At 46.6% G+C, this 27,969-nt stretch overlaps 1 protein-coding gene and 1 long non-coding RNA gene across 28 annotated transcripts; one reads left to right on the top strand and one right to left on the bottom strand.

The window, feature by feature from the left end:
• Positions 1 to 32: 32 nt before the first annotated feature.
• LOC125510496 (uncharacterized) lies at positions 33 to 27,969 on the bottom strand. 27 transcript variants are annotated; one of them, XR_015602294.1, is made up of 9 exons: positions 27,392 to 27,967; positions 26,784 to 27,158; positions 25,539 to 25,657; positions 25,216 to 25,339; positions 24,950 to 25,132; positions 24,821 to 24,860; positions 23,509 to 24,543; positions 23,214 to 23,422; positions 737 to 1,896 (listed from the first exon to the last, which is right to left on the bottom strand). It is a non-coding gene; the product is annotated as an uncharacterized LOC125510496 (long non-coding RNA). The 27 variants fall into 27 exon arrangements; XR_015602293.1 differs by having other exon boundaries at positions 24,825 to 24,860; XR_015602278.1 differs by having other exon boundaries at positions 737 to 971; positions 1,391 to 1,433; positions 1,518 to 1,896; positions 23,509 to 24,988; positions 27,392 to 27,966.
• LOC125510489 (uncharacterized) lies at positions 3,524 to 6,423 on the top strand. The gene is made up of 2 exons (XM_048675692.2): positions 3,524 to 5,386; positions 5,538 to 6,423. Exons 1-2 carry the CDS (start codon positions 5,207 to 5,209, stop codon positions 5,709 to 5,711), a joined length of 354 nt encoding a protein of 117 aa, XP_048531649.1. The 5' UTR covers positions 3,524 to 5,206; the 3' UTR covers positions 5,712 to 6,423.

Genomic DNA, 27,969 nt, shown 5'->3' with positions numbered 1-27,969 from the left:
AACCCTAACACGCCGCCACTCCTCCCCCTCCTCCCTCGCCGCCGCCGGCAAAGCCCGGCCGGCAGGGGCGGCTGCGGGGCCTTCGCTTCTCAGCCACTCGTGCTCCATGGCTGGTGCAGGGCGGTCGGTCGAGTGGTGGCGCTTGGCTGCGGCACGGTGGCCCATTCCCGGGCGATGGCGGGGAGCCTGGTGGCGTCTCGTCGAAGGTCTATGCGTCGTTTGCGGTGCGGCGACTGTGGTGGACTTAGATCGGGCGGCAACGTGCCCATGCTCTCCGGCCATATTTGTTCGGTTTTGGCAGTCGATGGACAACGGGCGGCGTGCTAAGTCGTCTTCAATGTGGAGCGGCGCGCTGTAGAGCGGCATTAATGCAGGCAGCTAGCGCCGGGCGGGAATGTGTGCGGGCGAGCGAGAAGAGGGTTTGGGTGGGCCAGTGTGGTCAGAAGCGGGAGTGAGAGATGTCCGGACGCCCGCAAAGCCCTCACATTTGCCTCCGATTTGCGGGAGAAAGTACATCTAGACCGCCTTGTGGATGATACATGCCCGGCCCGCGTGGGATGGCTTCCACAGTCCGGACGTAGGCAGGCAGTTTGAGAATCGACGTTGGAGATGCCCTAAGCAATTTTTAAGCAAGCATTATCGTTGAACGTCATCATGGAGAAACAGTTTTGTTTGAAGCAATTATCTGCCTGAAAAAAATGTGTCTATACCACGCAAACTATGAAAAATATCCCGGTGAAGACACAATTACCTTAACTTTATCCATGAATAATTCAGGTGAAATGACCTTCCGTTAGTGTACACCCATGTCACCATTTGCCATCAAAATTCTCATACCCCCTCTATGCTCTTTCTGCAAGTAGCAACCTTTCCAAGATCCAAAGACTTGCAATTGGCCAGCCCCTTCACCGTGTCAGGATCCATTACATGTAGAGTTTGTATGCTTCCAGTAGCATACAAGTAGATGGAACCTGACACAGCATCAAATTTACGGGAACTTGCAAGGTTTAAATATGCAACTCAAAGGCCATTTATCCATGTTATGGGGCTATAAATCTCGTTGTTTTGATCAAGATTCAGAAACAATGAAAACAAGCAGAACTGAAATACGAATATTCTTAAAAGCAAACTTTGTGCTGATTTAATGGCTCAAAAGTGACGATTGGCCAGCATGGTGAGACACGTTATGTACTATATCATCTAAACGACTATAAATTCTAGGAGATAAACAGTTCCTCGTCACAGAACATAACTGGTTTCAGCATCAAGCATCAAAAGGCCTCAATTTTTCAGATTACAATTTTGCATACCCCATGGAAAACCCACAAATTCTGCTGTACAAGAAAAATAGATCTCTTTCTACAGGAGACCAAGTTGATAAAACACTTACCAAAGCAGGAGAAGGTGAAGTTGGTGTCGACACGCGGGAGCACCTGCAATCGGAACAAAAAGGGGTATGTTTAAGGAGCTGTTCGGGAAACCTCCAACTCCACCAAATCCAAGGATCCGAGGAGCACCTGTTTCCCCGATCTATAAATCTGAACTGCAGCTCCGGCTGCTCCAGGAGCAGAGTCACGGAGGGGAGGGAATCCGAACAGGCCCTAAATCTGGGTCAAATTATTATAGTAAAACTATTGACTAATCTAGTTTGACAAACTGAAAGTAATCTCGAAATCAGACCCATCAATGAATAGTTATAGTTCTCTGATGTATTTGGCTGAAAAAGTTAAAAGAAACTGAATTAGGTAAATAGTACATCATACTGTTCATAAGTCCATATCTGTATTTTCCTTATGCTAGACCGGCAACAACTTTCAGATGCAAACACCCTCTCTGGAAATCAGCATTTAACCGAAGTAAAACCGGATGTAGTGCTCGATGACATCAATATGTGAACTGTAATGTCAAAAAGATCAAAGTGAGGTCTTATGAGATTTTTACATTAGGTTCCACCAAACGGAAAGAAAACAGGATGTAAACCAAATTTAGCATAAGTGCAAGAAATATGTGCTAGTGAATTTTATCGGGACTGAGTGCACGATTGGGAAATACAGCAACAAAAATCTCCACTCTGTTATCTAACTACACAAAATTTTGACTACCTTTAAAATTTACATATAACTATGCAAAAAATTGAATTATGCTTACCTTTCAAATAGATAATATATATTGCCGTGGAAAAATAAAGTTGATAAACACAATCAGCTTGGTTTCTCCTAGTACACATTAACACAAACAACTTATGTGCGGTGAAAGGGGAAGTTCATCTTTTCTGTACAGCCGCACTTCAAATATGGGGGTTTGACCCACATGAACCAAAGGAGAGAGAGAGAGAGAGAGAGAGAGAGAGAGAGAGAGAGAGAGAGAGGCGGCGACGAACGGTGGGCGCAGAGCATCGAGGGGTGGACCGGTGGAGGCAGCAACGGCCTCGCCGTTTCTCTCAGTCTCTCTCCCGTCGCCTCTCTGACTCTATGGAAGAAGGGAGGAGCGGGCGCCGTTTCTCTCAGTCTCTCTCCCGTCGCCTCTCTGACTCTACGGAAGAAGGGAGGAGCGGGCGAGGAGCGTCCGCACGCAAGTTGATTTCCGTACGTTTCTTCTTTCCTATAGGTATAGAAATTTTCGGCGAGCATTTAAAAAAAAAAGAATTTTCGGCGAGCGACTGGCGGTGGTACGGTCCAACTACTGATATTTTCGTTAGGAGACTTCCGGAAGCGTTCGTTCAACGCCGCTTGTCGTAGTGAACCAACCTGTGGTTGAGATAGTTAGGTAGACAGTGGTATTCCCAACTCATCAGGGTTTAAATCCTGGTGCTCGCATTATTTCTGAATTTATTTCAAAATTTTCGGCGATGCGATTTCAGTGGGAGGAGACGTTCCCGTTGACGACGAGGCGCCTATGATAACTTCATAAATCTCAAAATGATATGCCGGCTCAGTCTTTCGGAGGTGCTCATAGGGGTAGGGTGTGCGTCTGTGCGTTCATAAGGATGAGTGTATGCGCGTGTATATGAGCGCTTGTGTCTGTACTGATGCTCAAAAAACAACGTCGCCTGTCGTCGACACACGGCAGGCGTCGTTCGTGCGGAGGATCCAAGGGGCTACTGTGTAAAACATTTTTGTGTGAGGGTCTTCTGTGCAAGTTGTCTGCGATGGTGCCATTGGGTGTATCCTCGTCGTATGGTGTGTTATCTGTATTTGTAAATGCATACTATGTGTACTGTTTTCCTGCTCCTATAAATACAGACATGAGTATGCTTTCAAATAAAAAAAGAGAAAGAAAAACATGAGTAGACCGGTCAAAAGCAGTCTAAGAGCATGCTTGGATCATTTTAAAAGCTAAAGTTTGAAGTACCCCTGATTAAAGAGAGGCTAGGACTAGTTTTGAGGCTAAAAAATTTTAGTTATAGGAAACCTACTAAAATATGTATTAACCCTCTCTTTCGTCATTTAATTCCTCTCCTTGAACACATGCAAATTTTAGATTGAAGGGTTTGGAGGATAATAAATATGTATTAGCATGGGTGAGGCTAGCAAGTTTTAGTCCCAGTACTTTTAGTCATAGGACTAAATCGTATCTAAGCACCCTCTAAAACTCACCTCAATCTGTCTATAAAAAACTGTAGCAAAGCAGCTGTCAAGCCATGGTAAATCTTCATTACCCTATATTTTTTTCAAAACACTGTGAAAATCCGAAGTCTATGTCCTCTAATTTTGTGTACTAATCATTATGGCGGCCTACGGGCGACAAAATTAGCCTCCCTACGAACCTAAGTAACATTGGACTACAAAAGCTTGGAGCAGACCCTTCACGTCTTCAACCACCGGACTGAAGATCGATCGGTCTTTTGAGTTGAGCTTGCTCACCACCGGTCTTGTAATATGACTCTAGCATGATTCCCCAACTTCCTTTGAGTTGAGCCGTCTTTTGAGTTGAGCCGTCTTGCTCACCACCGGTCTTCCATCATCATACTCACCACCTGATGACTACGGAACCATTGTAATGGTTGCATCTTCGATGGCCAACGACCTTGTGTCTCGCGCCTCGTCCAAGTGACCCAGGAAGACGCTCGTCAGTGGGCCAGGGCGGGCACCATAGGGTTACCTAACATGTTATCTGAGTAGTCAGCTTGCATATGCTTCCGGCTGAGCAACCCATGTCTCCTACTCCGGTTATCACCTTCGCGTCGGCTTGTGTACGTGTAATGGCGTAAACGCTGCAGCCGCGATGGCACCACCGCCGCCTCTTCCTCCGGAGCCAGATTAGATTCTGTTTTCTTAGCTTGTATTGGGGCTTGTTCTGTTGTGCCCCCGGTGAGACCTCTTCCTTTTCCTTGTTGTGACTTATGCTTTATTTTCTTTTTCCTATTCTCGAATCTTGTTGTTGTCGGATGCTTGGTGTTGGTGCTTTATAATATAAAAGCGGGGGACAACCCTTTTTCGTAATGGTGTAAACGCTCCCTATATTCAACTCTGTCTTTATAGAGATGATTGTATGTTCGTGTGTGTATCTGAACATTTACGCTTATACAATATCTTGTTTTAAAGTCATCCGGACCGGATGTTCCATCGTCAGCCCTCACGAGATTGGCGTATGTGGCAATTTCGCTAGTTTCAAAATGATATGCCGACTTAGTCTTTTGAAGATGCTTATAGAGGTAGAGTGTGTGCATGTGCGCTTATAGGAGTGAGTGTATGTGTGTATATGTGAGCATACTTGTTTGTAATGTGTTCAGAAAAGAAAGATTGGGAAATACCATAAAACCAGCAAATGGGGCCCACCGCCCACGTGGTGGCTGGACAGCGTAAAACAAAGGGAAGGACCTAACTGCAAAACATCAGGCACTCGTCATATAATAAAGCAAAAATAGGCAGACGGACGGATCGCCGGACCAGATGGACGTCAGGATCGTGGGACCAGACCCAAAGCTGTTGATGGGGCCCACATGCGATCGACGCGTCAAGCACCACCTGCACTCTCGCCGCAGCCACACTATATAAGGATACCGCGAGCCCGCTCTTCATTATCGCTCAATCACCTTGCAAATTTTTCCGACCCAAAGCTGTTGATACTGAAGTCAGAGAATCGATCAGGTCCCGTCCGAAAAGGATTTTTTTGATTCGAAAAAGAATCGATCAAGTCCCGTTCTTGGGCCAGCGCCAGCAGCAGCAAGCGTAGATACGCTGTACGCAGAAACCATCCCATTCCCATGGCTGAGCGCTTCCCGACGGTGACGATGGGGCGGGTGGCGATGGGGCAGACCGAGGAGCGCATCTACAGGGACGACGTCATCGCCCAAGACCACGGCAACCACCGCATGGAGGCCGTGATCATGCCACAGCCAATCAAGGACACCTTCTCCATCCTGTTCGGCGGCGACATTTACGAGGTACTTGACGAGATCATGCCACAGCCACTCTGTCGACATACAGTGTAGAACATAACATACGTTCTCGAGCTAGTACAAGGGCGCCCTAGCTAGCTATGACGAGATCTAGCTTAATTAGCTTTGTCCTCCATATGCATCCTGCGCATGCCAGATTGCTGGAGTCGTGGCCACTGAGCTGACCGGCGTGGAGGCCGGCGAGCAGACGAGCGGCGGCCTCGTGGTTCCCATCAACTCTGCGCCTGCGCCTGCGCCTCCAGAGGTACTACCTGAGACCAGTTACTTCGTCGTGACGTACTTCTCTTGGCGACAAATTTTCGTGTTTTGACTCTTTTCTGGAACTTATTCGAGATTTGATCCTAGTTTAATTTTTTTTAAGATCTGAACCTTTTGCTATCGCCAGAGTCCATGGCGGTAGGGTCTAACAGCCTACCGTCAGGGACTTTGGCGGTAGGAAACATCGCTACCGTGGCGGTAGCCTGCACAACCCTACCATCAAGGTGCTTGTCGGTAGGCACGAGCACACACTGTGTTCAATACTTAGGAGGTTTTCGGCGGTAGGGCATGCAACCCTACCGCCAGGGACCTTGGCGGTAGGCTGTTATGCCCTACCGCCATGGTCCCTGGCGGTAGCAAAAGGGTCAGATTTTGAAATTTTTTCAAACTAGGGTCAAATCTTGAATAGGTTTCAGAAATGGTCAAAACACGAAATTCAGCCTCTCTTGGCTTGATTGATTCTTGAGATCCTCCAGCATACGTGCAATTTTTGTGATTGTTAATATTTTGAACCGTTCTTTATTTCATTTTTCACTTGATTATGATCTAATTATAATTTGCTAGAAATCGAATGACAGTCCTGAATCCCACCCGGCCGGCACATAGTTTGTTCCTGGTAGTTTCTCATGGTATAATCCAGGACTGTGTGAACACCTATTTGTTAATCAAAAACAGATTTTTAATTTTCATAAATTCAGAGACAATTAAGAAAATGTTCATCGTGTAGATGTGAACTATGCATGTGAATACTTTTGTTTGGGCAGCTTCTCATTTGTAAGCTATACAGTAAACAGCACAAACATCTGGAAATCCTGTTACAGATTCACAATTTTATCTTTTCTAGCCTATGTATTTTATATGATATTATGCCGAGATATGAGGAACACATGGGCATGTACTAGTACACATCAAAACGTCTCGTAACTTTCCGATTAATATATTATCATGAAATTTACATAAAATAACGAGCTCACTTGAGTACGTTATACAAATTTATGAACTCTTCTTCCAATAAACTATTGATTCCATTCACTTTCTTCCCCAATTTATTCTTGGGCACATTTAACTCGATCCGTAACCCTTCACCGGGTTTATGGGAGAACACATGGTTGAAAATTCTACAAAAATACATATGTGAGGCTGGTTGGTTGGAGTATCACGTACATATACATTTAGCTTTAAGAATTGCAACTCCAACGGTGCGTTAGGAAGGATCTTCCTTTGCTTGATATACCTGAACCCCAAGTGTTTGGTCTTTCTGGCCATGGATGGCGTCCATCTGATCAGAGCTGGGTGAAGGTTAACATGGATGGCACACTGAACTCTGAGAAAAGCACGGCAGGGGCTGGTGGTGTGGCTCGATCTGCCACAGCTTTGTTGGGTGCTTGGTGCAAACCCCATGTTGGGGGTTACTGGTCCGATGATCGTTGAGGCCTTATCACTGAGAGATGGCATCATCTTTGCAAAATTGAGAGAATACTCACATGTGATAATGGAAACAGATTGCCTGGAGGTGGTGAACCTCTGGAACACTTGCCGGCAACTGACGTTCTGTTTTGGCACCGATACTCTTAGAGATTGGAGAGCTTGCTTCGTCATTTATTTCTTTAGTTATTCAACATGTAAACAAGTCTGCTAATTTCCTAGCCCATCTAAGCGCTAAGCGTGCCTATACTCGTTGATGGTCACCAAGAGTTGGTTGGATTCTTAACCTCCCTTCCTGGTGACCAGCCTTCTAGCTGATTGTCTCAGGAGCTCTTTTGTTTGAATAAAGCTCTCTAAATTTCCCGCAAAAAAACCTCGACAAAATATTAAAAAATGGGCTACTTGATGTTTTTCACGAGTTACAAAATTGCATATTTTGAGATGAAAATTTTCTCAGATATACTTTTTTAGCTTTCCACAGATATACTTCTCCATATAAGCTACATGATGTGAGTTTTTTTTTCAAAAAGAACGCCTTTAAAGGTTATGTTTTACTAACAAGAAGGGCTAGAGCTAAAATGCTTCTCACATAGTAGTATTAATTATGGAAGGTAAAATGAGCTGAAAACTAGTTTGAGGAGGAAAACAAGCCAATCTAGTTAACATGAAGTGCACCTTCTCTTTGAAAATATCTCCCCCCCCCCCCCCCCCCCCCCCACCCAAATTAATCACCGTTGGATCTCGCATAGGGAATTGTGACATGCATACTTGTTTGACTCAATGAAGCTAATTTTGTTAAGCAATATTGGTAAGGTATTGCAATTCATGGCCAGTCCAATAGAATACACTACCACCTCCTGGCACATATTCCATGTTCGTCCATTTCAAAATGGGGAGTATCATGATCCCAAAAAAACAGCCTCTATTGAGTCTACATCTGGTCCCATGTTCTCATAAGAAAAACAATCCACTCGAATTAGTTTGTACGCTGGTCCAATCCAAAGAATAGTTTGTACGTTGGTAGCTATATATTTATTTCCTCATATTTGCTCTACTGAACTGCTGATGATACGTGAGGCTCTTTCATTGTATAGGGCGGCGACGACCACGAAGTGAGAATCAACATAGACCGGCACGTGAATGTACCCACTCAGGAGTCTGCGTTGCAGTTAATCGCACGTGCGCTGGGAACAGTGGGTTCCCACACCCTGGTTATGGACGTGCACACGATGCTCCACAAGTCGCCCAGCGGAGTGGTCTTCGGCCACAACAAGCTTGCTTACTATTAGGGGTTGGGGCGCCACCCGGTGGCGCCTCTTGAGCCGGAGCTGGGCGGTGCCAGGTAGGGTGCGCCCCTTCCTCCTTCATGTATGTACTTACTAACTTATGTGATTGTTGTTAAGCAGCTGATATTTGAAACAAAACAGAGCAACAGAAATAAACAGAGATACTCCCTCCGTTCCTAAATATTTGTCTTTCTAGACATTTCAAATGACTATTACATACGGATGTATGTAGACATATTTTAGAGTGTAGATTCATTCATTTTGCTCCGTATGTAGTCACTTGTTGAAATGCCTAGAAAGACAAGTATTTAGGAACGGAGGGAGTAGATAAGAGTCTTAGTATAGATATAAACATGTGCAGTTGCAGCTGATAGGTGGCAATCTTAGAGCCTACATAGCAAGAACATATACACTAGCTGTTCAAAGGCAGCACATTGCAGCGTCCAAAAGGGGAGGCATGGTTCAACACCTCGTAAAGGGTACTTGGAGGTTCCAAGATTGATGGATTTATATCCATACGAAGCTTTTGTTGCTGTTGATGATGCGTCTAGAGGCAATGCTGTCACGGGAACTACTGAAGGCCAAGGCCCAGCACCACCAGACCGGCCCAGGAGAGAGAGCCAGCCCAACCGCCAAGTGACCGGGCCCATGTGGAGCAAGTGACACTACTTAAAGGCGAAACGAGTGGAGAACTAGGGCATCGATAGATCAAACCTAACGGCGCCGCAAGGGCGATGTATCCTCTCTCCCACCTCTGGCTCTCATTCCCCGATCCCCTTTCTTGCTGAAAAACCCTAGCTACTTGTATCTTCGATCTGATCATCTGAGAGTAAATCCTATCGCCTAGACACAAGATCCGTGTCATTTGGTATCAGAGCCATAAATCCTACCAAAAATTCCTCATCCGTAGCGCATTCTGGCGCCGAAGACGCGCAGCATCAAGGAGATCATGGCGGGGGCGGATGTTCAGAAGCAACTGGAGGAAGCGGCGGCGGAGCGGAGCGGCATCGCCAAGGCCCTCCTATCGATTCAGCAGACGCTGGATCGAATAGCCCCTGCGGTTGCCAGCATGGAGCCCACGGTAGCGAAGATGGAGCCCGCACTCGTTGCTCTCGAGCCGGTCGTCTAGGATCTCGCGACCTGGCGGCCCACCGTGGACGCCGCGGTGGGGCAGCTCCAGACGGATCTTGGCGACATCCGGGCGCAGTTGGAGAAAATCGCGTCAGGGGGCGCACAAGCCAACAAGACGGCGCCAGATCTCCGTACGGCGGACGCGCCATCATCCACACTCGAGCAAAGTGACGACGGTCACGGGCAAATTGGTCACCGCAGGGCTCTACTTCCACGGGTTTCGGCTAGTGAGGGACCGATCCTCACTACGCCGGTCCCGGCCAATGGTATGTTCCGAACTCCTTTTCCCCCTCCCCCTTCCCCTGAGTTGGGCGGTGGTGGTCACCAAGGAGGCATGAGTGGTCGTTTTGGCAGCAAACTCATGGAGTGTCCTGAATTTGACGGCGACAACCCCACGGGTTGGCGTCTCCGCTGCGAGGCCTTTTTCCGTGTGAATGGGCTCGATCCGCACGTGTGGGTGGACACAGCTATCGTTCACTTCACGGGGGCGGCTGCTTTGTGGTTAGAGTGGTCCAAAATGCATCTTAAGAGTGATAATTGGGAAAGGTTTTGCATAGCCGTGCTAGACAAATTTGGCCGCTCTGAATTTCAATTACTTCTGCGCAAGTTTTCGAAGCTGAAGCAAACAGGCTCGGTTCTCGAATATGCTGAACAATTAAATTTGTCCATGCACAGTCTGTTAGCTCATCATAGCTCGTGGGATCCCCTATTCTTTACTACCCAATTTATAGAAGGATTACATCATGAGATTAAGGTTGCTGTAATGCTTCATCGACCCAAAGATTTGGAAACTGCTGTCTCTTTGGCTGAATTGCAGGAAGAGGTGGTCGAATTGGTGCGCCTGGAGCAGGAGAACAATGCGCCGCCTCAGCCGGGGAGCAGCAATACGCGAGCGGGGCGATTCACCTCACGGCCCCCGTTGGCCCTCACCCTGCCGGCGCCCACAACTGCGGGGCGTACCTCACCAACACCATCGCCACTTGAGACACGCCGCGGGCTCGACATCGCCAAGGCGCCCGCGGGCTCGTCTCCGTCAGTGGACGAGAAGCTCAAGGCCTTGCGCAACTTCAGAAAAGCACGGGGACTCTGCTTCACTTGCGGAGAGAGACGGGGGCCAGGGCATACCTACGCTTCCACGGTGCAGTTGCACGTTGTGGAGGAAATGGTGGGCATGCTGTCGCCACCAACATCACCAGACCCCTCGCCAAGTGCTCAGGTTGATAGTTCCGAAGAGGACTTATGTTTGCTGTCGGCGGCTGCTGTCACGGGTACAGAGGCGCCTAAAGCTTTCCGGCTGCATGGCAAAGTGGGGAACCAAGTGCTGTTGATGCTGGTCGATTCAGGTTCTTCTCATAGTTTTGTCAATTCGGAGGTGGCTCGGAATTGGCCAGGAGTGCAGCCAATGAAACAACCCCTGAAGGTGAAGGTGGCGGATGGAGCTGTCACCTTATGCGACAAGGAGATGCCAGTTTTGTTGGAAATATGCCCTAGAGGCAATAATAAAAGCATTATTATTATATTTCCTTGTTCATGATAATTGTCTTTATTCATGCTATAATTGTGTTACCGGAAATCGTAATACATGTGTGAATAATAGACACCAACATGTCCCTAGTAAGCCTCTAGTTGACTAGCTCGTTGATCAACAGATAGTCATGGTTTCCTGACTATGGACATTGAATGTCATTGATAACGAGATCACATCATTAGGAGAATGATGTGATGGACACGACCCAATCCTAAACATAGCACAAGATCGTATAGTTCGTTTGCTAGAGTTTTCCAATGTCAAGTATCCTTTCCTTAGACCATGAGATCGTGTAACTCCCGGATACCGTAGGAGTGCTTTGGGTGTACCAAACGTCACAACGTAACTGGGTGACTATAAAGGTATACTACGGGTATCTCCGAAAGTGTCTGTTGGGTTGACACAGATCGAGACTGGGATTTGTCACTCCGTATGACGGAGAGGTATCACTGGGCCCACTCGGTAATGCATCATCATAATGAGCTCAAAGTGACCAAGTGTCTGATCACGGGATCATGCATTACGGTACGAGTAAAGTGACTTGCCGGTAACGAGATTGAACGAGGTATTGGGATACCGACGATCAGATCTCGGGCAAGTAACATACCGATTGACAAAGGGAATTGTATACGGGGTTGCTTGAATCCTCAACATCGTGGTTCATCCGATGAGATCATCGAGGAGCATGTGGGAGCCAACATGGGTATCCAGATCCCGCTGTTGGTTATTGACCGGAGAGCGATCTCGGTCATGTCTACATGTCTCCCGAACCCGTAGGGTCTACACACTTAAGGTTCGGTGACGCTAGGATTGTAGGGATATGTATATGCAGTAACCCGAATTTTGTTCGGAGTCCCGGATGAGATCCCGAACGTCACGAGGAGTTCCGGAATGGTCCGGAGGTAAAGAATTATATATAGGAAGTGCTATTTCGGCCATCGGGACAAGTTTCGGGGTCACCGGTATTGTACCGGGACCACCGGAAGGGTCCCGGGGGTCCACCGGGTGGGGCCACCTATCCCGGAGGGCCCCATGGGCTGAAGTGGGAAGGGATCCAGCCCAAAGTGGGCTGGGGCGCCACTTCCCCCTAGTGCCCATGCGCCTAGGGTGGGGGAAACCCTAAAGGAAGAGTCCTAGGAGGGGAAGGCACCTCCTAGGTGCCTTGGGGAGGAGGGATTCCTCCCTTGCCCCCCCCCCTAGGAGATTGCATCTCCTAGGGCCGGCACCCCCCCAGGCCCCCTATATATAGTGGGGGAGATGGAGGACTTCTTACCTTTGCCTTTGGTGCCTCCCTCTCCCTCTCCAACACCTCCTCCTCCTCCATAGTGCTTGGCGAAGCCCTGCCGGAGTACTGCAGCTCCATCACCACCACGCCGTCGTGCTGCTGCTGGAGCCATCTTCCTCAACTTCTCCTCCCCCTTGCTGGATCAAGAAGAAGGAGATGTCACGCTGACCATACGTGTGTTGAACGCGGAGGTGCCGTCCGTTCAGCGCTAGGATCTCTGGTGATTTGGATCACGTCGAGTACGCCTTCCTCATCCCCGTTCTTTGTACGCTTCCGCGCGTGATCTACAAAGGTATGTAGATGCAATCCAATCACTCGTTGCTAGATGAACTCCTAGATGGATCTTGGTGAAACTGTAGGAAAATTTTTGTTTTCTGCAACGTTCCCCAACAGTGGCATCATGAGCTAGGTCTATCCGTAGTTCTCTTGCACGAGTAGAACACAATTTGTTGTGGGCGTTGATGTTGTCAACTTTCTTGCCGCTACTAGTCTTATCTTGCTTCAACGGTATTGTGGGATGAAGCGGCCCGGACCAACCTTACACATACGCTTACGTGAGACCGGTTCCACCGACTAACATGCACAAGTTGCATAAGGTGGCTGGCGGGTGTCTGTCTCTCCTACTTTAGTTGGAGCGGATTCGATGAAAAGGGTCCTTATGAAGGGTAAATAGAAGTTGACAAATCACGTTGTGGCTTTCACGTAGGTAAGAAAACGTTCTTGCTAGAACCCTATTTCAGCCACGTAAAACTTGCAACAACAATTAGAGGACGTCTAACTTGTTTTTGCAGCAAGTGCTTTGTGATATGATATGGCCAAAGTTGTGATGAATGATGAATGATCTATATGTGATGTATGAGATGTTCATGCTATTGTAATAGGAATCACGACTTGCATGTCGATGAGTATGACAACCGGCAGGAGCCATAGGAGTTGTCTTTATTTTTGTATGACATGCGTGTCATTGAGAAACGCCATGTAAATTACTTTACTTTATTGCTAAATGCGTTAGCCATATTAGTAGAAGTAATAGTTGGCGAGCAACTTCATGGAGACACGATGATGGAGATCATGGTGTCATGCCGGTGACAAGATGATCATGGAGCCCCAAGATGGAGATCAACGGAGCTGTGCGATAATGGCCATATCATGTCACTATTATTATTTGATTGCATGTGATGTTTATCATGTTTTTGCATCTTGTTTGCTTAGAACGACGGTAGTAAATAAGATGATCCCTCATAATAATTTCAAGAAAGTGTTTCCCCTAACTGTGCACCGTTGCGACAGTTCGTTGTTTCGAAGCACCACGTGATGATCGGGTGTTAGATTCTAACGTTCACATACAACGGGTGTAAGACAGATTTACACATGCAAACACTTAGGTTGACTTGACGAGCCTAGCATGTACAGACGTGGCCTCGGAACACAGAAGACCGAAAGGTCGAGCATGAGTCGTATAGAAGATACGATCAACATGAAGATGTTCACCGACGTTGGCTAGTCCGTCTCACGTGATGATCGGACACGGCCTAGTTAACTCGGATCATGTTATACTTAGATTACAGGAGGGATGTTTATCTAAGTGGGAGTTCATTGAATAATTTGATTAGATGAACTTAATTATCATGAACTTAGTCCAAAATTTTACAATATGTCTTGTAGATCAAATGGCCAACGTAGTCCTCAACTTCAACGCGTTCCTAGAGAAAACCAAGCTGAAAGACGATGGCAGCAACTACACGGACTGGGTCCGGAACCTGAGGATCATCCTCATAGCTGCCAAGAAAGATTATGTCCTACAAGCACCGCTAGGTGACGCACCTATTCTCCCTGCAGAACAAGACGTTATGAACGCTTGGCAGGCACGTACCGATGACTACTCCCTCGTTCAGTGCGGCATACTTTACAGCTTAAGAGCCGGGGCTCCAAAAGCGTTTTGAGAGACACGGAGCATATGAGATGTTCGAGGAGCTGAAAATGGTTTTCCAAGCTCATGCCCGGGTCGAGAGATATCAAGTCTCCGACAAGTTCTTCAGCTGTAAGATGGAAGAAAACAATTCTGTCAGTGAGCACATACTCACTATGTCTGGGTTGCATAACCGCTTGACTCAGCTGGGAGTTAATCTCCCGGATGACGCGGTCATTAACAGAATCCTTCGGTCGCTTCCACCGAGCTACAAGAGCTTTGTGATGAACTTCAATATGCAGGGGATGAAAAAGACCATTCTTGAAGTATTTGCAATGCTGAAATCAGCAGAGGTAGAAGTCAAAAAAAAACATCAAGTGTTGATGGTGAATAAAACCACTAAGTTCAAGAAGGGCAAGGGTAAGAAAGCTTTCAAGAAGGACGGCAAGGGAGTTGTCGCGCCCGGCAAGCAAGCTGCCGGGAAGAAGCCAAAGAATGGACCCAAGCCCGAGACTGAATGCTTTTATTGCAAGGAAAGTGGTCACTGAAAGCGGAACTGTCCCAAATACTTAGCGGACAAGAAGGCCGGCAAAACAAAAGGTATATGTGATATACATGTAATTGATGTGTACCTTACCAGTATTTGTAGTAGCTCCTGGGTATTTGATACCGGTGCGGTTGCTCACATTTGTAACTCAAAACAGGAGCTGCGGAATAAGCGAAGACTGGTAAAGGACGAGGTGACGATGCGCGTCGGGAATGGTTCCAAGGTCAATGTGATCGCCGTCGGCACGCTACCTCTACATTTACCTTCGGGATTAGTTTTAAACCTTAATAATTGTTATTTAGTGCCAGCTTTGAGCATGAACATTGTATCAGGATCTCGTTTAATTCGAGATGGCTACTCATTTAAATCCGAGAATAATGGTTGTTCTATTTATATGAGAGATATGTTTTATGGTCATGCTCCGATGGTGAATGGTTTATTCTTAATGAATCTCGAGCGTAATGCTACACATATTCATAGTGTGAGTACCAAGAGATGTAAGATTGATAATGATAGTCCCACATACTTGTGGCACTGCCGCCTTGGTCACATAGGTGTCAAACGCATGAAGAAGCTCCATGCTGATGGACTTCTAGAGTCTCTTGATTACGAATCATTTGACACGTGCGAACCATGCCTCATGGGTAAAATGACCAAGACTCCGTTCTCAGGAACAATGGAGCGAGCAACCAACTTATTGGAAATCATACATACTGATGTGTGCGGTCCAATGAGTGTTGAGGCTCGCGGTGACTATCGTTATGTTCTCACCCTCACTGATGACTTGAGTAGATATGGGTATGTCTACTTAATGAAACACAAGTCTGAGACCTTTGAAAAGTTCAAGGAATTTCAGAGTGAGGTTGAGAATCAACGTGACAGGAAAATCAAGTTCCTGCGATCAGATCGTGGAGGAGAATACTTGAGTCACGAGTTTGGCACACACTTAAGAAAATGTGGAATAATTTCACAACTCACGCCGTCTGGAACACCTCAGCGTAATAGTGTGTCCGAACGTCGTAATCGCACTCTATTGGATATGGTGCGATCTATGATGTCTCTTACCGATTTACCGCTATCTTTTTGGGGCTATGCTTTAGACACTGCCACATTCACTTTAAATAGGGCTCCGTCGAAATCCGTTGAAACGACACCGTATGAATTATGGTTTGGGAAGAAACCTAAGCTGTCGTTTCTAAAAGTTTGGGGATGCGATGCTTATGTCAAGAAACTTCAACCTGAAAAGCTCGAACCCAAATCGGAAAAATGCGTCTTCATAGGATACCCTAAAGAAACTATTGGGTATACCTTCTACCTCAGATCCGAAGGCAAGATCTTTGTTGCCAAGAATGGGTCCTTTCTAAAGAAAGAGTTTCTCTCGAAAGAAGTGGGAGGAAAGTAGAGCTTGATGAAGTATTACCTCTTGAACCGGAAAATGGCGCAACTCAAGAAAATGTTCCTGAGGTGCCTGCACCGACTAGAGAGGAAGTTAATGATGATGATCAAGATACTTCTGATCAAGCTCCTACTGAAATTCGAAGGTCCACAAGGACACGTTCCGCACCAGAGTGGTACGGCAACCCTGTCTTGGAAATCATGTTGTTAGACAACGGTGAACCTTCGAACTATGAAGAAGCGATGGCGGGCCCGGATTCCGACAAATGGCTAGAAGCCATGAAATCCGAGATAGGATCCATGTATGAAAACGAAGTATGGACTTTAACTGACTTGCCCGTAGAGCGGCAAGCCATAGAAAATAAATGGATCTTTAAGAAGACAGACGCGAATGGTAATGTGACCGTCTATAAAGCTCGGCTTGTCACTAAGGGTTATCGACAAGTTCAAGGGGTTGACTACGATGAGACTTTCTCACCGGTAGCGAAGCTGAAGTCCGTCCGAATCATGTTAGCGATTGCCGCATTCTATGATTATGAAATATGGCAAATGGACGTCAAAACGACATTCCTTAATGGTTTCCTTAAGGAAGAATTGTATATGATGCAGCCGGAAGGTTTTGTCGATCCTAAGAATGCTGACAAGGTGTGCAAACTCCAACGCTCGATTTATGGGCTGGTGCAAGCATCTCGGAGTTGGAACATTCGCTTTGATGAGATGATCAAAGCGTTTGGGTTTACGCAGACTTATGGAGAAGTCTGTGTTTATAAGAAAGTGAGTGGGAGCTCTGTAGCATTTCTCATATTATATGTAGATGACATACTTTTGATGGGAAATGATATAGAACTCTTGGACAGCATTAAAGCCTACTTGAATAAGAGTTTTTCAATGAAGGACCTTGGAGAAGCTGCTTAGATATTAGGCATCAAGATCTACAGAGATAGATCAAGACGCCTCATAGGTCTTTCACAAAGCACATACCTTGATAAGATATTGAAGAAGTTCAATATGGATCAGTCTAAGAAGGGGTTCTTGCCTGTGTTGCAAGGTGTGAAATTGAGCTCAGCTCAATGTCCGACCACGGCAGAAGATATATAAGAGATGAGTGTCATCCCCTATGCCTCAGCCATAGGTTCTATTATGTATGCCATGCTGTGTACCAGACCTGATGTAAACCTTGCCGTAAGTTTGGTAGGAAGGTACCAAAGTAATCCCGGCAAGGAACACTGGACAGCGGTCAAGAATATCCTGAAGTACCTGAAAAGGACTAAGGAAATGTTTCTCGTTTATGGAGGTGACGAAGAGCACGTCGTAAAGGGTTACGTCGACGCTAGCTTCGACACAGATCTGGATGACTCAAAGTCACAAACCGGATACGTGTATATTTTGAATGGTGGGGCAGTAAGCTGGTGTAGTTGCAAGCAGAGCGTCGTGGCGGGATCTACATGTGAAGCGGAGTACATGGCAGCCTCGGAGGTAGCACATGAAGCAATTTGGGTGAAGGAGTTCATCACCGACCTAGGAGTCATACCCAATGCGTCGGGGCCGATCAAACTCTTCTGTGACAACACTGGAGCTATTGCTTTTGCCAAGGAGCCCAGGTTTCACAAGAAGACAAGGCACATCAAGCGTCGCTTCAACTTCATTCGTGAAAATGTTCAAGATGGAGACATAGATATTTGTAAAGTACATACAGACCTGAATGTAGCAGATCCGTTGACTAAACCTCTCCCTAGAGCAAAACATGATCAACACCAGAATTCCATGGGTGTTCGATTCATCACAATGTAACTAGATTATTGACTCTAGTGCAAGTGGGAGACTGTTGGAAATATGCCCTAGAGGCAATAATAAAAGCATTATTATTATATTTCCTTGTTCATGATAATTGTCTTTATTCATGCTATAATTGTGTTATCCGGAAATCGTAATACATGTGTGAATAATAGACACCAACATGTCCCTAGTAAGCCTCTAGTTGACTAGCTCGTTGATCAACAGATAGTCATGGTTTCCTGACTATGGACATTGAATGTCATTGATAACGAGATCACATCATTAGGAGAATGATGTGATGGACACGACCCAATCCTAAACATAGCACAAGATCGTATAGTTCGTTTGCTAGAGTTTTCCAATGTCAAGTATCCTTTCCTTAGACCATGAGATCGTGTAACTCCCGGATACCGTAGGAGTGCTTTGGGTGTACCAAACGTCACAACGTAACTGGGTGACTATAAAGGTATACTACGGGTATCTCCGAAAGTGTCTGTTGGGTTGACACAGATCGAGACTGGGATTTGTCACTCCGTATGACGGAGAGGTATCACTGGGCCCACTCGGTAATGCATCATCATAATGAGCTCAAAGTGACCAAGTGTCTGGTCACGGGATCATGCATTACGGTACGAGTAAAGTGACTTGCCGGTAACGAGATTGAACGAGGTATTGGGATACCGACGATCAGATCTCGGGCAAGTAACATACCGATTGACAAAGGGAATTGTATACGGGGTTGCTTGAATCCTCAACATCGTGGTTCATCCGATGAGATCATCGAGGAGCATGTGGGAGCCAACATGGGTATCCAGATCCCGCTGTTGGTTATTGACCGGAGAGCGATCTCGGTCATGTCTACATGTCTCCCGAACCCGTAGGGTCTACACACTTAAGGTTCGGTGACGCTAGGATTGTAGGGATATGTATATGCAGTAACCCGAATTTTGTTCGGAGTCCCGGATGAGATCCCGAACGTCACGAGGAGTTCCGGAATGGTCCGGAGGTAAAGAATTATATATAGGAAGTGCTATTTCGGCCATCAGGACAAGTTTCGGGGTCACCGGTATTGTACCGGGACCACCGGAAGGGTTCCGGGGGTCCACCGGGTGGGGCCACCTATCCCGGAGGGCCCCATGGGCTGAAGTGGGAAGGGATCCAGCCCAAAGTGGGCTGGGGCGCCACTTCCCCCTAGTGCCCATGCGCCTAGGGTGGGGGAAACCCTAAAGGAAGAGTCCTAGGAGGGGAAGGCACCTCCTAGGTGCCTTGGGGAGGAGGGATTCCTCCCTTGCCCCCCCTAGGAGATTGCATCTCCTAGGGCCGGCACCCCCCCAGGCCCCCTATATATAGTGGGGGAGATGGAGGACTTCTTACCTTTGCCTTTGGTGCCTCCCTCTCCCTCTCCAACACCTCCTCCTCCTCCATAGTGCTTGGCGAAGCCCTGCCGGAGTACTGCAGCTCCATCACCACCACGCCGTCGTGCTGCTGCTGGAGCCATCTTCCTCAACTTCTCCTCCCCCTTGCTGGATCAAGAAGAAGGAGACGTCACGCTGACCGTACGTGTGTTGAACGCGGAGGTGCCGTCCGTTCGGCGCTAGGATCTCCGGTGATTTGGATCACGTCGAGTACGCCTTCCTCATCCCCGTTCTTTGAATGCTTCCGCGTGTGATCTACAAAGGTATGTAGATGCAATCCAATCACTCGTTGCTAGATGAACTCCTAGATGGATCTTGGTGAAACCGTAGGAAAACTTTTGTTTTCTGCAACGTTCCCCAACAAGTTTGTGAATATCAGATCCAAGGAGAGAAGTTCCGATCCACGTTCAAACTCTTTCCGCTCGGCTGTTATGATATTATACTGGGAATGGACTGGCTCGAGTCCCGAGGGCTGATGACAGTGAATTGGACTGAAAAATCTATGGCTTTTCAACACAAAGGCAAACGGGTGCAACTCCAGGGGATAGACAGCTCAGAGATTGTTTGTGAACCCATCTCCTCTACCCCAATTGAATCTGTTGCAAGCACGGACAGCCATCGCTCATGTTTTGCTGGTAGCAGAAATCAAGGCAGATGTAGAAACGGCTCCAGTGCCGCCGGCAGTACAAGCACTACCTGAGGAGTTCAGTGGCTTGTTTGAGGAACCGCAAGGCTTGCCACCATCACGGGAGTTCGATCACTCCATTGACCTTATACCAGGAGCCCAACCAGTGAATGTGAGACCGTACAGATACAGCCCAGTTCAAAAGGACGAGATTGAAGCGCAAGCGCGAGAAATTCTACGTCAGGGAATCATCCAGTGCAGTCACAGTCCTTTTTCTTCACCCGTCTTGCTGGTACAGAAGAAAGACGACGAATGGAGATTCTGTGTCGATTACCGTCATTTGAATGCGATTACCATCAAAAACAGATACCCAATTCCGGTCATCGAGGAACTACTGGACGAACTGCATGGGGCAACAGTGTTTACCAGCCTCGATTTGAGATCAGGATATCATCAAATTCGGATGCGACCAGGGGATGAACCGAAGACTGCATTTCAAACTCATCACGAGCACTTTGAGTTCAAGGTGATGCCATATGGAGTGACGGGAGGGCCATTTACCTTTCAGCACGGGATGCATATTGTTCTGGGGCCACTACTTCGCCATGGCGTATTGGTGTTCATCGACGACATCTTGGTCTTCAATAAAACACTCCAGAAACATATACAGTTATTGCGTGAAGTATTTCAGAGATTGGAAAAATACTCACTCAAACTCAAGATCAAAAAGTGTGTTTTTGCGCAGCCGCAGCTCAGGTATCTAGGACAGTGATCAGCGCGGAGGGGGTGCATACAGACCCCAAAAACATCGAGAAAGTTCAATCCTGGAGCTCACCAACTTCAGTGAAAGAGCTGCGACAATTTCTGGGGCTAGCTGGGTACTACCGCAGATTCATTAAGCACTACGGGGTGGTCAGTCGCACGCTCACGGACTTATTGAAGAAAGGCGTGACATACCAGTGGACGGACACGTGTGAGCAGGCGTTTCAAGCTCTGAAACAGGCCTTGACATCAGCCCCAGTGTTGGCCTTGCCGGACTTCAAACAACCCTTCACGGTGGAGACCGATGCCTCTGACATGGGTATAGGCGCTGTTCTCATGCAACGGCACCACCCAATTGCCTTCTTGAGCCAAGCGCTTGGCCCTCGACATCGGATGTTATCCACTTACGAGAAGGAGTGCCTCGCCATCCTCATGGCAGTGGAGAGATGGCGACCATACCTGATGCAGTCTGAGTTCACCATTCGCACAGACCACCGCAGCCTAACGTGCTTGGATGACCAACGACTCACCACACCCTGGCAGCACAAGGCACTGTCGAAACTGTTGGGATTACAGTACAAGATCGAGTACCGCAAAGGGGCAACCAATCTGGCCGCTGACGCCTTGTCTCGCAGACCGACTGGGACCAACTGTTCAATCACGGTCTGCGTCCCTACGTGGCTAACTCAAGTCAAGCAAGGCTACAGTGCAGACTCAAGCTGCAGGGACATGTTGGATAAGGCAAAACAAGGGATTGCGCTAAAAGGGCCCTTCCAGGTAACAAATGGCCTCATCCGATACAAAGGAAGAGTGTGGCTGGGTCAAAACAAAGAGGCCCAGAACAAGGTGCTACACGAACTACACTCCGGAGCACTGGGAGGACACTCAGGAGTCCAAGCGACATACAACCGCATCATCAGACTGTTTGCATGGCCTAAACTGAAGCAGGCCGTTAAGAAGTTCGTGGGCAATTGTGCCATTTGCAAGCAGGCCAAGCCAGAGCATGTTAAGTATCCTGGCCTTCTCCAACCTCTTCCAATTCCAGAACAGGCTTGGGAAATGGTAACCTTAGACTTTGTTGAAGGACTGCCAAGGTCGAAGGGCTACAACTCCATCCTAGTGGTCGTGGATAAACTCACACGGTACGCCCATTTTATCCCACTCCGGCACCCATTCTCTGCGCTGCAAGTGGCCAAGGCATATATGGAGAATGTATTCAAGTTGCACGGACCTCCGGACAAGATGGTTTCAGATAGAGATCGGATTTTCACGAGTCGGGTGTGGCAAGAACTGGCCAAGCTGACACGGACCACACTGAACATCTCGTCGGCGCGGCACCCGCAGACTGATGGCACAACGGAAAGGGTGAACCAGTGCATGGAGCTTTACTTGAGATGCTTCGCCCACAACTGTCGAGCAAATGGGCCGACTGGCTAGCCCTGGCAGAATTCTGGTACAACACATCCTACCACTCAGTGCTCAAATCTTCTCCCTTCGAGGTGCTGTACGGACACAAACCCCGATTCTTTGGTATCACCAATATCGCAGACGATACGGTGTCTGACCTGGCAGCTTGGACGAAAGACCGAGCCACAGTGCTGCAATCCCTGAAGCAACACTTACACCGTGCTCGTCAAGTGATGAAGGCAAAGGCAGACCAGAAGAGAACGGACCGGGTGTTTGCAGTTGGGGACTGGGTGTATCTCAAGCTGCAGCCGTATGCGCAATCATCGGTCGCGACTCGAGCTAACCACAAGTTGGCTTTTCGATACTTTGGTCCGTTTCAGGTCATCGGGCGGGTCGGCGAGGTGGCGTACAAGTTGGCGCTACCGGAGCACGCCAAGATCCACCCCGTCATCCATGTGTCGCAGCTCCGCGTGGGCGTGCCTCCGGACACAGAAGTCATGCCGGAGTTGCCAGTCCTCGATGAAGATCCTACCATTCCAGGTGCCGGCAGCCATCCTTCAGCGTCGAGACGTGCAGCGTGGAGTCCGGCAAGTACCGCAAGTACTGGTGCACTGATCGGGGTTTCCCCGATCGCTGTCCACCTGGGAGGACGAAGTGCCCCTTCGCGCCCGTTTTCCTCGAGCCTTGGCTTGGGGACAAGCCAAAAATCAAGGGGGGAGGAATGTCACGGGAACTACTGAAGGCCAAGGCCCAGCACCACCAGACCGGCCCAGGAGAGAGAGCCAGCCCAACCGCCAAGTGACCGGGCCCATGTGGAGCAAGTGACACTACTTAAAGGCGAAACGAGTGGAGAACTAGGGCATCGATAGATCAGACCTAACGGCGCCGCAAGGGCGATGTATCCTCTCTCCCACCTCTGGCTCTCATTCCCCGATCCCCTTTCTTGCTGAAAAACCCTAGCTACTTGTATCTTCGATCTGATCATCTAAGAGTAAATCCTATCGCCTAGACACAAGATCCGTGTCAGATGCACAGCGAGAGCAAGGCACCGATTTGCAGTCACCTTGAAGCAGAAGGCGTAGATGTCTCCTTGGTGGATGTTTGCATAGCTGCGAAACTTTGACCAGCTCGTGGTGATGGCGGCTTTATTGTCCATTCCTAACATGATGCAACAATCGTCATGAACCTTGTTGTTAGCAAGCTTGATCTTCAACGTACCATCATGCTACAGGAGAAATGAAGGAATTGAGAGCCACTCAGCCACATGCTGCCCTGAAATTAAGCAAGTTGGTGTAACTCAGAACAAGTCTCTAATTCGTCATGAACCTTGTTGTTGGCAAGCTTGATCTTCAACGTACCATCATGCTACAGGAGAAAGGAAGGAATTGAGAGCCACTCAGCCACATGCTACCCTGAAATTAAGCAAGTTGGTGTAACTCAGAACAAGTCTCTAACAATTAGCACTCGACTTATGTATAAATGATTTGGTACAGAACTTACACATCAAGTAAAAAAAATTCTATCAGTTTTTTTTACTTAAGCCATATAATGCTCTACAGTTAGCTCAAGTAACATGAAGTTTGAACAAAAACATACCGAGTTAAGCAACCAAAATAATCTATCTGTCAACACAAGTAAAATATGCAAATCAAGCAAAAGAAAAGGACTCTGTTAGCCTCTGTTTTGATAGATTAACATCGAACTCTAGTATATGTTACTGCATCACATGTTAGAAAAGCTACATAATAATCCACCATTTGTTCTGAATCACAAGCAAGATTTACGATATAACGACAAGAATTGGGACAAAGTTTATAAATATAGCTCCAGAGAGAAGCAAGAGTCTCTAAAAGCTTTACCTTACCTTTATAAAAGCTTTGTATGGGATGAAAAGAGCTTTTGGAGAACACCACTACCCACAACCCAAGAAGAAAACCCCGATACTTACCTCATTCATCATCATCATATATTTTTTTATAGGCATGAACAAGAAAATCGTATGTACCCTGTCCTATACACAAGATTGGTACAAAGGTAGCCACATAATGTGCATGACTGAATAGCAAATGCTGTTGTATTTGTTAACATACAGTATGCGTAGTTTAGTGAAAATGCTTAAGCAAACAGGTATAAATCTCCTCGTGTTGTAAGACATCAAGTTGTAGGTGAATACTCATAAGAAATATAAACAACTACTTGGAAGCAATGAATACAATTCAGAATACTCTCTGCAAGGCCCTCGAGAATAAGTATAACCCCCATTATTCTGTAAAAATATAATCAAAAGCATAGATGAACAAAAACATTAAAATGAAGCTTGAATCGATCTGGCAGCAGTTGCAATGTCCCACAACAACAACACCTTACACCACTCGATCTGCTCTGCATTGCAACTACAAACACCCACTTCAGTTATCAGAAACTCGAGTGACAAATACTTGAAAACAGACAATAATACAGAACTGACACTTGCGTAGACTCGTACATTATACATACTTGCCAACATATAAAATTGTGTATTACCTGCATCCATTAATTTTAATCTTTTTCTAATCCATCAAATTTTGTAAATTATGTTGGACAAATGAGAACATCTTTGCTACTCCAAGGTCTTATGTAAGAATTATTTGTTAGTGAAAATCATTAAAACAAAAAGGAGTTGGAGGGTACCTACACCATACAGATGAATAACTCGAGCCATTTTAGCATGCTGAGTAAACGTGAAGTTAGGTTCATCAAGATCGGCTTCGAAGCATTCTGGCCTAGTGTACTTCTTGAATGCTTCTATTTCAGACTTACCTAAGATTTTGTTTAGCATCCGCAAGCTCATGGTCCAAACTGCACAACACAGAAACCTGGCTCATGCATAGATTAAAAGAAAGCACATACTTGTAAAAAACACCTTTGTGTGATCAAAACATCCAAGTTTCTTTCTCTAGGTGCAAGATATTTGTGATTGCGTAACTCAAGAAGGTTTAAATCCTGAAATAGAGCAATTCAAGTTTGAACTTTCTATAACGCGGGACATTGAATCAAGCTCATAACTAAAGAATATAACTCATTACCTGCCATTTGATCTTATTGCATGCCAATTGAAGTTGGATTTCATCCCTGCCATATGGATCCCATCTCTTTATAGGTGAAGCAGAGAATTCCCCCAAATTATTTACTTCATAATGATCTATACAACTAAAGTATGCAATCAGTTAGAAAGAAAAACTCATCCAAAGATCACCATTAATAGGAACAATTATATAAGATTTACCTAAACCAAATATGTATTTCTACATTAGGATTTCATCCACCAATCATGCAAGTATCACATTACATTTTCCACACAGCAAATCAAGCATAAACAAAACAACGGGGCATGGAAATCAGAGCAAACCTCAACAGCGGCGAGGCTGGTGCTAGAGCAGCAAGGCAAGGAAGCTAGGGAGGTACATAAACCTATGAATGTACCAAAACCAACATCAGCCCTTTGTATCATTGAAACATCATTTGCTCCTGCAAATAGAAAACAAGATCACCATAAATCAGATTGTGAATATAAACATTGGAAGATGACAAATAATGAAGAAAACAGTTAGTCATGTCTCCAAAATGAAAGGTGACAGTAAAACTGACAAGTTTCATGTACAGCAAAAACTTAAATTGGCATCATTCTGCAGTATCATTTACTTGATCTCCAATTGTGACTGATGGAATAACAAAGCATCATGGTATAGGAAAAAGTTTTTTTCATGGAAGTCGGATGGCGTAGTGAGGCATTCAGCTCTTGTTGTTTGTAAGTGCACAACAGAGCATAAACATTACAGAGAGTAAAATATTTCCCTACAACCTGGTTGAACTTTAATTGAACAGCTTGTACGCTTAGAGACAAAGAACCTTCACCAACTTGTGTTCAGGTTGGACAGCTCTAATCACATCAATGCCTACAACATTTCCAGTAACAGACTCATACAACTTCTTACTACTCGCACACCTCCCTGCATACATGATTTGCCCCTTCATCAACTCTGGAGTCTTATGCAAAGTCTCAATTAAGTTATCATTCTCATTAGTTATGACACTACACTATCCCAGTCATTTTACAACATCCATCGAAAGGTCATCATTTCTTAATTATCATCAACATTATCAGCCACGTAATCATAGTTTGGCAGTTAGTTTTTATAACTTACTCTATTCCATCTTTCAATGGTGTTTTTCCTCAGCGTGAGGGTGCCTGATGGTTGAGCTTAAAAGATTAATAAGACATGCTCATGAAATCTCCTGTGCTCCCTGTGAGTGTTACGATTGTTCTGACATTTCATAAGTTGGAATGGTTACAAACAGTTTAATTTTGTGTGATTGGCTTTTTCATATACAACTGCATGCTTGGTACTCTAAATCGTGGAAGAAATTCAAACTGCAGTTCATCCGCACTGCGGCATCTAACTTGGATAGGATTTTAGTAAAGAAAAACTTGGATATATTTTCATGGTTATTTTCAAGGGAGACTCAGACTACATAGCACGCATCATTAGTGCCCTCTACTATGTGACAAAAGAAAAGAATGATCATGACATGAACCACCTTGAGCGGAGCATGAAGGTACGGTGAGGAGGAGGAAGAGGAGTTGATTCCGTACCTTGGATACCAGGCGGTCGAGGAGGAATCAGGCGCGAAAGAAGCCGAGGGAGAAGGGAAGTGCATGGGGAGGACGAACGCGGCATCCAAGCCGCTGAGCGCCATCCCCGACCTCGACGGCACCACCACCACACAATAAAAACAGAAGATATCAAGTCCAAGGAAGCACATGAAGTCAAGTACAAGCGTGGAATCACTCTCTATCGTTCTTGATTAAAACGAAAATCAGTAGAAAGAAAAGTAGCACTGGAGACGACCTTCAAGTTATATGTCCCATGAGCAGCTTCCAGCATTGGCAACCCAATTTGACAAGAACATTGATAATCTTTTCATCGCCAGGATTTACACCCCAATAACAACAAATGTCAAAGATATCCTGCAAAGTAAATTCCTGTTATTGGTATTGAATTGCCAAGGACAGGATAAAACAATATAAATTTCAACCAAAAGAATGCATGACCCATCAGATATTAAGCAGCAAATCAGCTCAAGGAGAAAGGGCATGAATCCTGACCTCAAGATTAAGTTCTGGTGGAGATGATGAGAGACGAAATAAAAGGGAACTCATATATAGAAGTGCAGATCAGAGTGAGAGAGAGGGATGCGAACCTGTAGGTGGATTCGGCGCCGTCGGAATCAGCAAAACCAGAGAGGAGGACAATCTCGTGTGGGGCAATAGCAGATCAACCCGAATTAGCAAGGATGCAAGCAAATACATCAAACAACAACACAAGGAATAGTTCATACCACAGAAGAGTTGGACTTCTTGCTACTACTGGTGGTGGCCACGGTAGGATTGGAGCGAGAGGAGGAAGAATAGGCGACTCTAGACGGAAGTGCCTTGTTGGCGTTGCTGCGGGGCCAAGCCGTCCTCCTCGCTGGCCACTTACCGAGATCCAGCCGTCGCCATCTCTTCTCTCCCTCCGCGCTCGGGGAAGGAGAGGACGAGGCGCCCTGCCCTTGCTCAGGACGGCCGGTGAGGCAAGAGGAGCTAATGCTCCATGCTGAAGCCGAAGGTGGTAGGGAGAAGGGGAAGGGAGGTGCATCGGTGACGGCGGCGACGCTACAGGTCCGAGCGATACGGGAGAAGAGGACGCGGGTTGGGTTGGGGGGAGGGAGCCAACGGAGAGGATACGGAGTATGTGATGGCAGCGCGAGGGAAGGAGGAAGGATAGCAGCGCCAGGAT

Source organism: Triticum urartu, chromosome 1A (assembly GCF_056163025.1).
Source record: "Triticum urartu cultivar PI428250 chromosome 1A, HENAU_Tu73, whole genome shotgun sequence".
In the NCBI taxonomy this organism is placed as follows: Eukaryota; Viridiplantae; Streptophyta; class Magnoliopsida; order Poales; family Poaceae; genus Triticum; species Triticum urartu.
The sequence above is the reverse complement of the archived record's forward strand: the minus strand, read 5'-3'. Positions and strand labels throughout refer to the sequence as shown.